At 45.3% G+C, this 12,429-nt stretch overlaps 1 protein-coding gene across 1 annotated transcript in view; it reads left to right on the top strand.

The window, feature by feature from the left end:
• LOC309564421 (uncharacterized protein) overlaps window positions 1-12,429 on the top strand; it is a 224,655-nt gene that overhangs the window by 108,935 nt on the left and 103,291 nt on the right. Inside the window, 5 exon segments of the mRNA XM_082269051.1 lie at window positions 421-600; window positions 2,868-3,002; window positions 3,287-3,436; window positions 3,548-3,697; window positions 5,231-5,887. Of these exon segments, the coding sequence (XP_082125177.1) occupies window positions 421-600; window positions 2,868-3,002; window positions 3,287-3,436; window positions 3,548-3,697; window positions 5,231-5,887 (1,272 nt within the window).

Here is a 12,429-nt window from a genome sequence, read left to right as displayed (position 1 = left end):
CGAGGGTAGGTTTTTCTCACGGGGTAGGTAATTCTCACGTTACACCCCCCCGTCATGTCCGTCCTCTTCCTCCATAGTCACTGTGACGTCTTTTATCTCCAGCAGATGATGATACACATATATATAGTGTGGAAGCGTAGATTAACCCCTTCAGGGTCAGAACATTTCCCGACTTATGAGGCTGGAACATTTTCTTCATTTTGGACTTAGATTCTAGACGCATGTTCCTGAGAGGCTGTGAGGGGGTAATAGGGCTAAAGATTCTGGGAGCCTCTGAGATGATGGTGATTCTGAAGGACTCAGAGGGGTTAGTCAGGCTTCAGGGCTCTGAGAAAAGAGGAGGCTGTAGGGCTCAGGGGGGTCTCCCTGGTATAGAGGGGGATTTTTTGTCTATGATAGTCTTTCCATCTGCATTTTCAGATCTCCTTACAGAACCCCTGCCTGGAAATGAAGGCAACCTTCACCTTCTTCCCATGTTACTGGTCAAATAATATGTTCCAGGACACCAAGTGGAATGAAGAAGGGAATTCCTTCACCCTGGGTACACACTCGTCGTTAGAGGATCTGTTTACACAGACTCGCTTAGCAAGCCCGTTGTGGGTCTGAGGGAGCCGTCCCATACATAGAATATGTCAGTGAACAAAAGACAAACCCATTTATATGGTGAACGCCTTGTAGGGCTGTAACCAGAACAAAATAAAATTGAGGCAGTCTTAATTAGTATATATATAGGGTATATAAGTCCATAAACTGTTGAGATATAGCTGTCCTTAGTGGCTGCCAGTTTGGAATGGAACTAGAAGGGACTCTGGAAGGTAGAAGGAGACAAAAAGCAGCGCCATCTAAGTGGTGAGGTATTTTAATATTGTAAGGTATTATAATATATCTAAGGTAATTTAATATTAAAAATGTAAGAATGACACTCACAAAGGAAGGTAAAAACCAGCATAAGCCACCAGCGGCGGCCGTATCCGAGGCAGCTCCTATAGCCCAGACTGTACAAGCGCTTCTCCTGGGGCAGAGCGGATGATCCTTATCCTACTACATGCTGGTTTTTACCTTCCTTTGTGAGTGTAATCCTTATGTTTTTATTATTAAAATACCTTACTTCACTTAAATGGGGCTGCCTTTTGTCTCCTTCTACATTCCAGAGTCCCTTATCCACTGTGTCAGAGCCTAGTACTGGAATTCAGAACACCAGGAACCCACTGCCACTCTGTTAAAGGTCCTGGATGCTAGGGATAGACCGATATGTTTTTTTTCAGGGCCGATACCGATATTTTGGTCACAAAGTATCGGCCGATATGGGACGATATTTTGTACATTTAAAGTTTCGAAAAATAAAGACATTTTTTGACCCAAATCTGGTACTGAACATGTTCATTTTTGTTTAATGCTTAATGGCTGGCTGGCTGGCACCCTGTGGTGGGTGGTGGGCTGTCTGGCATCCTGTGATGGGTGGCTGGCTGTCTGGTACCCTGTCTGTGGGTGGCTGGCTGTCTGGCACCCTGTCTGTAGGTGGCTGGCTGTCTGGCACCCTGTCTGTGGGTTGCTGGCTGTCTGGTACCCTGTCTGTGGGTGGCTGGCTGTCTGGAACCCTGTGGTGGGTGGGTGGCTGGTACAGGGCCTGTGGGTGGCTGGCTGGTACATTGCCTGTGGCTGGCAGGTACAGGGCCTGTGGGTAGCTGGCTGGCTCGCTGGTACAGTGCATGTGGATGTGGGTGGCTGGCTGGCACCGGGCTGCTGTGGGTGGGTGTAGGGCTGTGAATCACTCCCGGGAGACTAGTCCCCACTCCAGACAAGGCTGTCCAAGGAGAGGGAGGCGGCCTAAGAAGACAGAATGACGTCACAAAAATATCAGCAATATCAGCCAGTTCTGGGGGCCGATACCGATATATCGGGTAAAGTGCATATCGGCCCCCGATATATCGGTCTATCCCTACTGGATACTACACTATACTTGGAAACTAAGAGAATAAACCCCTCACCCCTCCTGTTCTCCTCCTACCCACACTGCCTGTGGAGGGATGAGAATAAAATCCCCCCCTGCCCTAATAGCCCTCTGCTTCACCAACAGCATCTTCCTGCTATTAAATCCAATCCCTTCTCTTACTGCAGAGAGTGACAGTGATGTCACTCCTATCAGTTAGCAGGCTGCCGGAGATTGGAGACTTGCACTCAGAGTTCTGCCAGTTATCCGGATTTGCTCAGAACTCCGGCCAAAAGTCAGCAAGTTCCCCTTCCTGGGGAACATCATGATGACCCTACATTGACCTCACAGCACTGCCTCAGAACAAATCAAGAAGACAGAAGAAGGATTTATCATTATCATTATCATTTTTTGTCTGCATATCTAAAACTAATCAAAACCAGTTCAGAAACAAAACAAATCCAACAGAGAAAAGGGTATTTCGAAACCGGCGAGCCAAGAGGGTCCCCGGGACCTCAAAAATGTAACCAACATTAAATAGCTCAAACTAAATGTGTTCACATGGGGGCAGTAGTTCTTAAATGTACAGCAACCTCCCTTTTACCCTCCCCCCCCCCCACACACATCCTATTATTGTGTGACCAATACCATCCAAATAATTCTTAGTTTCATTTCCCAAAGTTATCCGTCTGCAAGGAGACCTCTATAGATCAAATGACGGCACCAATGAAGATGGAGGAGGACCGGAGGCACATGACAGAGAACATCTTAAACCTCACCCTGGAGATCATCTACCTGCTGACCGGAGAGGTGAGGAGGATTCTGGGAGGTCACATGACATCACTATTATCTCTAATAATAAAACACAGACCTGCCCGGAGAGGTGAGGAGGATTCTGGGATTCTAATTTGATATTCCTATTGGTTTCTCAATACAGAGTATTCCTCTTCCAAAGTCAGGTGATCCTATGACCATCACAGTGCCTCCATGTGACTCCCTAAAACCTGACAAACACAACATACAAAAGATTCTAGACGTCACTAAGAAGATGATGGAGCTGCTAACAGGAGAGGTGAGCGGTGCCAGGAAATCTGGGACATTATCAGGTAACAGACAAGGGATGTGTCTGGATGGTGACATCATAATGGAGAATGGATCCAGTAATGGGAACCCAACAGAGAGATGTTCCCATCCTCGGTATTCCCGGGATTCCACACAGAAAGGTCACACCATCCCTCACCATCATCAGGTAGGTGGGACTGAGCAACTAGAACAGAATTCTAAGCTATGCGAGGACATTCTTCTATATAATCTTGTTCCTTCTTACACATATATTCTATCATCTTTGGGGTTTAGGATGAAGAACTGAAATACATCAAAGCTGAGATTAAACAGGAAGAAGAAGAGATGTTGGTGAGTGGAGCTCAGCAGTCTATGGGAGGGGGAGGTCCACTGTATTCCCGGGATTCCACACAGGAAGATCACACCATCGTTCACCGTTACAAGGTTGGTTAATTGGAACATCTGGGACATGGACTTGTAAGAAGATGTGTGGATCTCTTTTATATGTGATGTCACAATATTACATTTTAAGTTTATATCCTTCTCTTGGTTTAGGATGAAGATCTGATAGCTATAAAAGTTGAGATTAAATCCGAAGAAGAAGAGACGTATGTGAGGAATGATCAGCAGTCTGTGGAGGAGGATAGAATAATGGGGACACTTATACGCACTCCTACAGAGATCAGCACAGGTGGGTCAATGAAAGTAAATACATTCCTTATATAATTTATATTGCACTTTATGTAGTCCTAACACCTTCACTATATACTCTTATGTTGTAAAGTACATAATCCTTACCCATCAACTATAAACTCTGTTTTGTACATTACATACTCCTGACCCTCCTCTATATACTCTATGTTGTACATTACATACTCCTGCTCTATATACTCTGTGTTGTACATTACATACACATGACCCCTGCACTATATACTCTATGTTGTACATTACATACTCCTGACCCTCCTCTATATACTCTATGTTGTACATTACATACTCCTGCTCTATATACTCTATGTTGTACATTACATATTCCTGATACTATTTAGTCCAAACTTTTGTATAATCTACAATATGTTGTACATTACATAGTCCTGACTTCTGCCCTCTGCCTTCTACACACTGCTATATATACACGTAATATGTATTCTCTTTTGTTACACCTATTTTCTACCAGCTGGACATTTTTATATCTGATGATTTGATTGGAGCACAGACATTTACATGTTCATATTAATGTGATAAAATCCTCCTACTTTGGAACCCTAAACAGAAAGTGATAATGAGGGAGGAGTCAATAACCCAATGATGGTGGTCTTCAGGATCAGTCCAGTCTTCATCTTGGTTGTTCCCCCCCATCCTCACTCTCTGACCTTTGGTGGGGCTCAGCCCCGCTGTCATGACTAATTTGTGGACTAAATAAGGAAGTGCAGTCCTGCTTGTGTTGGGAATATGGCAAACATTGATAGAGGGGTTGGGGCCCACGTCCTATAATCCCCCCCCCCCCCCCCCCCCCATCACTGTCACTCATATAAAAGACAGTTCTCGTTGTTTCCTGACTCTCTGACTAAGGTCCATGAATAAAGAAATGAACTGGTAGGAGATCAGAGGACCCATTTACTAGTTGCCTTGAGGGTGGAATTGTAAGATCCTCAGAGACAAAGCTGCCTGATGTGGGTGGAGTCCTGGTTTAGGGGAACCAATCTGCTCATGTCTAGTAGTAATATTTTTATTTCTATTTTAGTACATGGACGGGAGATGAGGAAAACCTCAGAGGATTGTCTCACTTTGTCTCCAGACTGTAAAGTAGAAGATGAGGACATCACACAGGAGAGTCCAGGAGAAAACCCGGCTACCTCAAATGTCCATCCGGCACCACACAGTGTAGATGGACCATCGTATTCCTCTTATCCCGAGGAACCTCAGACTGTGAGGGACGGTGCCAGACCATCGTATTCCTCTTATCCTGAGGAACCTCAGACTGTGAGGGACGGTGCCAGACCATCGTATTTCTTTTATCGTGAGGAACCTCAGACTGTAAGGGACGATGCCGGACCATCGTATTCCTCTTATCCTGAGGAACCTCAGACTATGAAGTACGGTGTCGGACCATCGTATTCCTCTTATCCTGAGGAACCTCAGACTATGAGGTACGGTGTCGGACCATCGTATTTCTTTTATCATGAAGAACCTCAGACCGTGAGGGATGGTCCTGGACCATCATATTCCTCAGGTGAGAAGCCACATTCCTGCCCTGAGTGCGGGAAATGTTTTGGACATAAATCAGCTCTTGTCACACATCAAAGGTCTCATACGGGGGAAAAGCCGTATTCCTGCCCTGAGTGCGGGAAATGTTTTTCAAAGAAATCCCATCTCCACATCCATCAGACATCACACAGGGGAGAGAAGCCATATTCCTGTTCTGAGTGCGGGAAATGCTTTGGACATAAATCAACTCTTGTCACACATCAAAAGTCTCACATGGGGGAAAAGCCGTATTCCTGCCCTGAGTGCGGGAAATGTTTTTTATATGAATCGCTTCTTGTCACACATCAACGTTCTCACATGGGGGAGAAGCCTTTTTGCTGTTCAGAGTGCGGGAAAGGTTTTTTAGAGAAGTACACTCTTAGTTATCATCAGAGACTGCACACAGGTGAGAAGCTATTTTCCTGTCCTGAGTGCGGGAAATGTTTTGTAAAAAAATCAGTACTTGTCAAACATCAGAGATCTCACACGGGGGAGAAGCCATTCATGTGTCCTGAGTGTGGGAAATGTTTTTCAGATAAGTCCAATCTTCACACACATCAGAGATGGCACACAGGTGAGAAGCCGTATTCCTGCCCTGAGTGCGGGAAATGTTTTTCACAGAAGTGCCATCTTGACAAACATCAGAGAGTGCACAGGGGGGGAGAAGCCGTATTCCTGTCCATGAGTGAGGGAATTGTTCCTCACTGAAGTCCTGTACATCGGGGATCCCACACAACACTTGAGGTGTATTAGTGCCTTGAGTGTGGGAAATGTCTTCTATATGAATGTTGCTGGACATGTGGGGAATAAGCACACCCTGATATACACCTCAGATAGATATATTCCATGACTCATCTTCATCATGTAAGAAACACTTCATAAGGAGATCAGAGATCACCAAAGACATGGATGAAGTGTTGTACCGTGTCGGCCATTGATCGCTGGAGAAAAATAAAAATGGAGTCCTTACCTTTCATTGGCTGAGTACATTATGTGGTGGAAACTTTCACTAACACTTAAGCCCCGTACACACGTACGGATCGTCGTCATACAAATGTTCGTCTTTTCTCCCCGGGATGTCGGTGTCTGTTGAAAAGTGCAAAGACAGCACAAGGACAGCACAAGAATTTTGTCCGCAGACTTCAGCTGACTGCAGAAGTGATGTCATGTAATGGTTACCTTTCCCTGTGTTTTTTATTTTCTGAGCATGCCCAGTCTTGCAAATCTGCGGTCTGTCGGCTGATTTCTGTACTGACAGGCGAACAATCGTCCGTTCTGGTGTCCGCAGACAAAAATTTTCATGTTTGCAAGAAAGACTTTTGTCCGCGGATTGTGCGCAGACAGCTGTCGGAGGCACCATACTAACACGCGTACAATCGGCAGATCTTTCGTCCGCCGACGTTTGTATGACGACGATCCGTACGTGTGTACGGGGCTTTAGAGATCTATTTAAAAAAAATAGTTGAACAAATGTGAGCAGCATACACCCAACCGTGACGAATGTTGCCCGTATTTTATTACATACTATGATTTCCTATGGTGATCCCCTAGTGGCCATCATGCGGTATTGACATTGTTCCTGATGAAGGTATTCCAGGAAAAATACCACATCAGGCCACTAGAGGGCGCTGACCATTATATGAAATTACTGTGTTCATTATAACATTAATTTTTTACTCGTTTACAGAGAAGGAATGTACATGCACTTTCACTGGGTGAATCGTTATGCCGATTCTTAATAAATAGACCCCTAAATGTCAGGAGACGTTTATATAAAGACGGGAGGTATGTAGCAGATAAATGAATAGACTTCCTAGCAATGTTATTACCAGGCTGTAGCTAGGGGGAGCTCTAATGCTTAGAGTGTGACCACAGCACAGTGATTCCATCTGGCTCAGACGCATTAAAAGACTTTACAGGTCATCAGATTAGAGTTACCCGAAAATAAAGTCAAGAGTGCAGTGGTCAGGAGTATATCATATACAACCCAGGATACACAGTAAAGTGGTCAGGAATATATTGTATACAGCCCAGGGTATAGAGAGCAGTGGTCAGGAGTATACCATATACAGCCCAGGGTAGAAGGGGCAGTGGTCAGGAGTATATAATATACAGCCCAGGGTACAGAGTGCAGTGGTCAGGAGTATATCATATAGAGAGCAGTGGTCAGGAGTATACCATATACAGCCCAGGTTAGAGGGGGAAGTGGTCAGGAGTATATAATATACAGCCCAGGGTACAGAGTGCAGTGGTCAGGAGTATATCATATACAGCCCAGTGTACAGAGTGCGGTGGTCAGGAGTATATCATACAGCCCAGGGTACAGAGTGCAGTGGTCAGGAGTATATCATATACAGCCCAGTGTACAGAGTGCGGTGGTCAGGAGTATATTATATACAGCCCAGGGTACAGAGTGCGTGGTCAGGAGTATATCATATACAGCCCAGTGTACAGAGTGCGGTGGTCAGGAGTATATCATATACAGCCCAAGGTACAGAGTGCAGTGTGGTCAGGGACATGTCATACACAGCCCAGGGTGCAGAGTGGTCGGGAACATGTCATATACAGCCCAGGGTGCAGAGTGGTCAGGAACATGTCGTATACAACCCAACATACAGAGGGCAGTGATCAGGAGCTTACCATATACAACTCAGTGTATGTAGTGCATGCCCACCCCCTCCTGAACTATACCGTCCACATGCCATCAACATGGGGGAGTGCAATATCAGGGTGGATTCCCCTGGCCCAACACCTTGTCTCCATATTTATTTGGACAAGGACCTCTTTTCCACCATCCTGGCTAATGGTAATGGGGAGTCTATGAGCGGGGGGACTTACTGGAGCCTGGGAGCCCCCCTTCAACAATAAGGGGGTCCTCAGATACCACCCCCCCACACACACATAAATGAGTATGGAGAAGTTTGATAAGGTCTGGGACAGATGGGTACAAAGCCCGGACACGTGTCTGTAGAAATGCTATTGCGTTTTGTCGTGACCCATTCCATTCCCTATCTATCGATCCCTGAATGTACTGGTCTGGATGTTTACCCATGCACCTTGTTGATTTCTGTACTGCTTAACCCTACTCTGTACTTGCACAGTTCTTTTACTTTTTGTTTTCTTTGTATTGTACTGAAACCTTAATAAAACTCACTGTTTGGAAAAAAAATAAATGAGTATGGAGTACATAGTACATAATGGTACCACAAGCCAAATGACAGCTCTCTGAGCTGTCATTAGTTGAATAAAAAGGGGTGGGAAAGTGGTGACGTTATTGCCCATAATGCCCAGTGGCCATGTTTGGGGAATGATTTCAGTGCTATCCCCACCTGTTCTGCGGTTATGCTGTTCATGTATTGACATACCTCCTTAGATCCAGTCTGTCTAGACAGTTTGGTCACCTGCTGACTTGGCACCATCCACAGGCACCTTAACTCTTCAATAAGACACTGAAGTTAAATACAATGCAATTTTACTTCAAACAATTGCAGTACATAGGATGTTTTTTCAGTCTTTTGAAGGGTAGGAAGACAAAGACTTTCCTAAGCATTGTCTCTATGATAAACTATCACTGAGAGAGGGAACGTGAATAAAGAAAAAGGACTAGCTAGGACTAAACTAACTAGCTCTAAACAAGAGGGCAGGATAGCGAAAGATACCAGATCACATTAGTAAACAAGTTGCAGTGGCCCAACACTGCCACTAGAGTAAGAAGACAATGACTTTCCTAAGCCCATCTCTATTAAAAACAAACTTGACTGATTAGACATGGAAGAAGAGGGGAGGATCTGGCTAGGACTAACCTAACTAGCTGTAAACAGGATACTGAAGGGAGAAAACGCTGCTCCAGGTGTGTGATGGTAGCTTAGAGGTGTAATATCCCATAGAGTGCTAGCCCCGGCCCGCCTCCATGGAAAACTTGTAAGAAAAGAAATGGCGGCATATCCAGGAATTCCAATTGCCTTTAATTTCCAAAGTGATGACACCAAAGACACCAACATAGGGTCACGTAGACGCGTTTCACACATACATCTTATGCTTAATTAATGATTAAGCACAAGATGTATGTGTGAAACGTGTCTACGTGACCCTATGTTGGTGTCTTTGTTGTCATCACTTTGAAAATTAAAGGCAATTTGAATTCCTGAATGTGCGGCCGTTACTTTTCTTACAAGCTCTAAACAGGAGGTGAGTGGGTGCACTGGCCATATATGACCATTTAGTTTGCCCATTTGATGAACTGAAGACAGTTTGGGTTTGGGTCAAACTTATGGTCAACCCAAACCCAAAGCTCATCCCCACTGAGAAACCGAAACTGTTCATTTCTCAAAAAACTCCTAGGAACCTTTGGAGGAACCCTGGCTGAGAAAGGCTGGACTACGTAATAATACAGGTATATTCTTATCCCCCTTGGTGGGAGTGGAGATGAGAGCACAAAGCCGTGTTCACACTATGAGAGGTTTCTCGGGGATGCAGTTCTTCTGAGCTCCACAAGGTGGGGATCTCACTTTTACCAAAACAGGAAGTCCCTATGGGAGACAGAAAGTGATGTCAGGTGCAGACAGGAAGTTCCAGGTCAGAAGCGAGTTGGGAGGAAGTAGAGAGGAGACATTGCTGGAAGTGGCAGCAGAGGAGGTAATAAGATATTATTTTCTATTTACACCCAGTAATCCTCCCCCCGTCATGTTCCGTCCTCTTCCTCCATAGTCACTGTGACGTCTTTTATCTCCAGCAGATGACGATACACACATATATAGTGTGGAAACGTAGATAAACCCCTTCAGGGTCAGAACATTTCCCCACTTACGTGGCCGGAACATTTTCTTCACTTTGGACTTAAATTCTAGTAATATGTTCCTGAGAGGCTGTGAGGGGGTAATAGAGCTAAAGACTCCGGGATCCTCTGAGATGTTGGTGATTCTGAAGGACTCCGAGGGGTTAGTCAGGCTTCCGGGCTCTGAGGGAAGAGGAGGCTGTAGGCCTCAGGGGGTCTCCATGGTAGGGAGGGGGATTCTAAAGCCCTGTACACACGAGTGGAAATTCGGCCGGGAATTTTCGTCCGACGACCGATCTGCCGATTTTCGGCTTGTTAGTATGGTGCTCTCGACAACCGACTCCGACTTTTCGGCCGAAAAAATCCTGGTGTGCAGGCTATAAAATTTTTGTCCTCCATCAAAACACGTCTGATTTTCATGCAGTCAGTACAGATTTCGATGGGGAAAAATCTTATGAGCAAGAATAGGCATGCTCAGAGATGAAAGAACACAAAAGCATTCCAACACATGACATCACTTCTGAAGTAGAATTCTGTCTTGCGGGAAAATTTGTGTGCAGTCTAGAGCACATTCCAACCAACAGACCCCACTCTGGACAAAAGACGGACGAGCGGTCGGCGGAAATTCGCTGCGTGTGTACGAGGCTTTAGTCTATGATGGTCTTCCCACCTGCATTTTCAGACCTCCTTACAAAACTCCTGCCGGGAAATGAAGGCAGCCTTTACCTTCTTCCCATGTTACTGGCCAAGTAATATGTTCCAGGACACCAAGTGGAATGAAGAAGGGAAGTCCTTCACCCTGGGTACACACTCGTTGTTAGAGGATCTGTTTGCGCAGGCTCTCTTAGTAGGCCCGTGTTGTGGGTCTGAGGGAGCCGTCCTATACCTTCCCATGACATAGATTGTGTCAGAGCCTGGTACTGGTACCAGGAACCCACCGCCACTCTGTACAAGGTCCTGGATACTATAGTATACTTGGCAACTAAGAGAACAACCCCCCACTCCCCGTCCTCCTCCTACCCACACTGCTGCCATTGAAGGGATGAGAACAAAATCCCTCCCACCCTCTACTTCACCAACAGCATCATTCTGCTATTCAATCCAATCCATTTTCTTACTGCAGATAGTGACATCACTCCTATCAGTCAGCAGACTGCCGGAGATTGGAGCCTTGCAGTCGGAGTTCTGTCCAATTATCCAGGTTAGCCCAGAACTAAGGCCAAAACCAGGAGGTTTCCCTTCCTGGACATCATAATGACCCTACATTGACCTCACAGCACTGCCTCAAAACAAGAAGGCAGAAGAAGGATCGTTTTTATCATTCATTGTCTGCAGATCTAAAACTAATCAAAACCAGTTCAGAAACAAAACAAACCCAACAGAGAAAAGGGAATTTCTAAACCGGCAGGCCAAAAGGGTCCTGGGACCATGAAACTGTAACAAAAACGAAATAGCTCAAACTAAATGTGTTCACACGGGGTCATTAGTTCGTAAATGTACAGCAACCCTTCTATTACCCTCCCCACACACAAACAAACACCCCCATCCTATTATTGTGTAACCAATACCATCCAAATAATTCTTACTTTCATTTCCCAAAGTTATTCATCTACAAGGAGGCCTGCATAGATAAAATGAGGATGGAGGAGGACCGGAGTCACATGACTGAGAAGATACTAAACCTCACCCTGGAGATCATCTACCTGCTGACCGGAGAGGTGAGGAGGATTCTGGGAGGTCACATGACATAACTCTCATCTCTATTAATAAATAACAACAATAACGCAGACCTGACCGGAGAGGTGAGGAGAATTCTAATTTAATATTCCTATTGGTTTCTCAATACAGAGTATTCCTCTTCCAAAGTCAAGTGATCATGTGACCATCACAGTGCCTCCATGTGATTCCCTAAAACCTGAGAGACGCAACATGCAGAAGATTCTAGAAGTCACCAAGAAGATGACGGAGCTTCTGACAGGAGAGGTGAGCGGTGCTGGGAATTCTGGGACATTATCCAGTAACAGACAAGGGATGTGTATTGATGGTGACATCATCATAGAGAATGGATCCTGTAATGGGAACCCACCAGAGAGATGTCTCCGTACTCTGTATTCCCGGGATTCCACACAGGAAGGTCACACCATCCCTCACCATCATCAGGAAGGTGGGACTGAGCACCTAGAACAGAATTCTAAGCTATGAGAGGACATTCTTCTATGTAATCTCTTGTTCCTTTTTACACATATATTCTATCATCTTTGGGGTTTAGGATGAGGAACTGAAAGACATCAAAGCTGAGATTAAAGAGGAAGAAGACGAGATGTGGATAAGTGGAGCTCAGCAGTCTATGGGAGGGGGACGTCCTCTGTATTCCCGGGATTCCACACAGGAAGATCACACCATCCCTCAACATTAC

The sequence above is a fragment of the Pelophylax lessonae genome (assembly GCF_965119305.1).
Source record: "Pelophylax lessonae genome assembly, chromosome: 9".
Taxonomy (NCBI): Eukaryota; Metazoa; Chordata; class Amphibia; order Anura; family Ranidae; genus Pelophylax; species Pelophylax lessonae.
The sequence above is the reverse complement of the archived record's forward strand: the minus strand, read 5'-3'. Positions and strand labels throughout refer to the sequence as shown.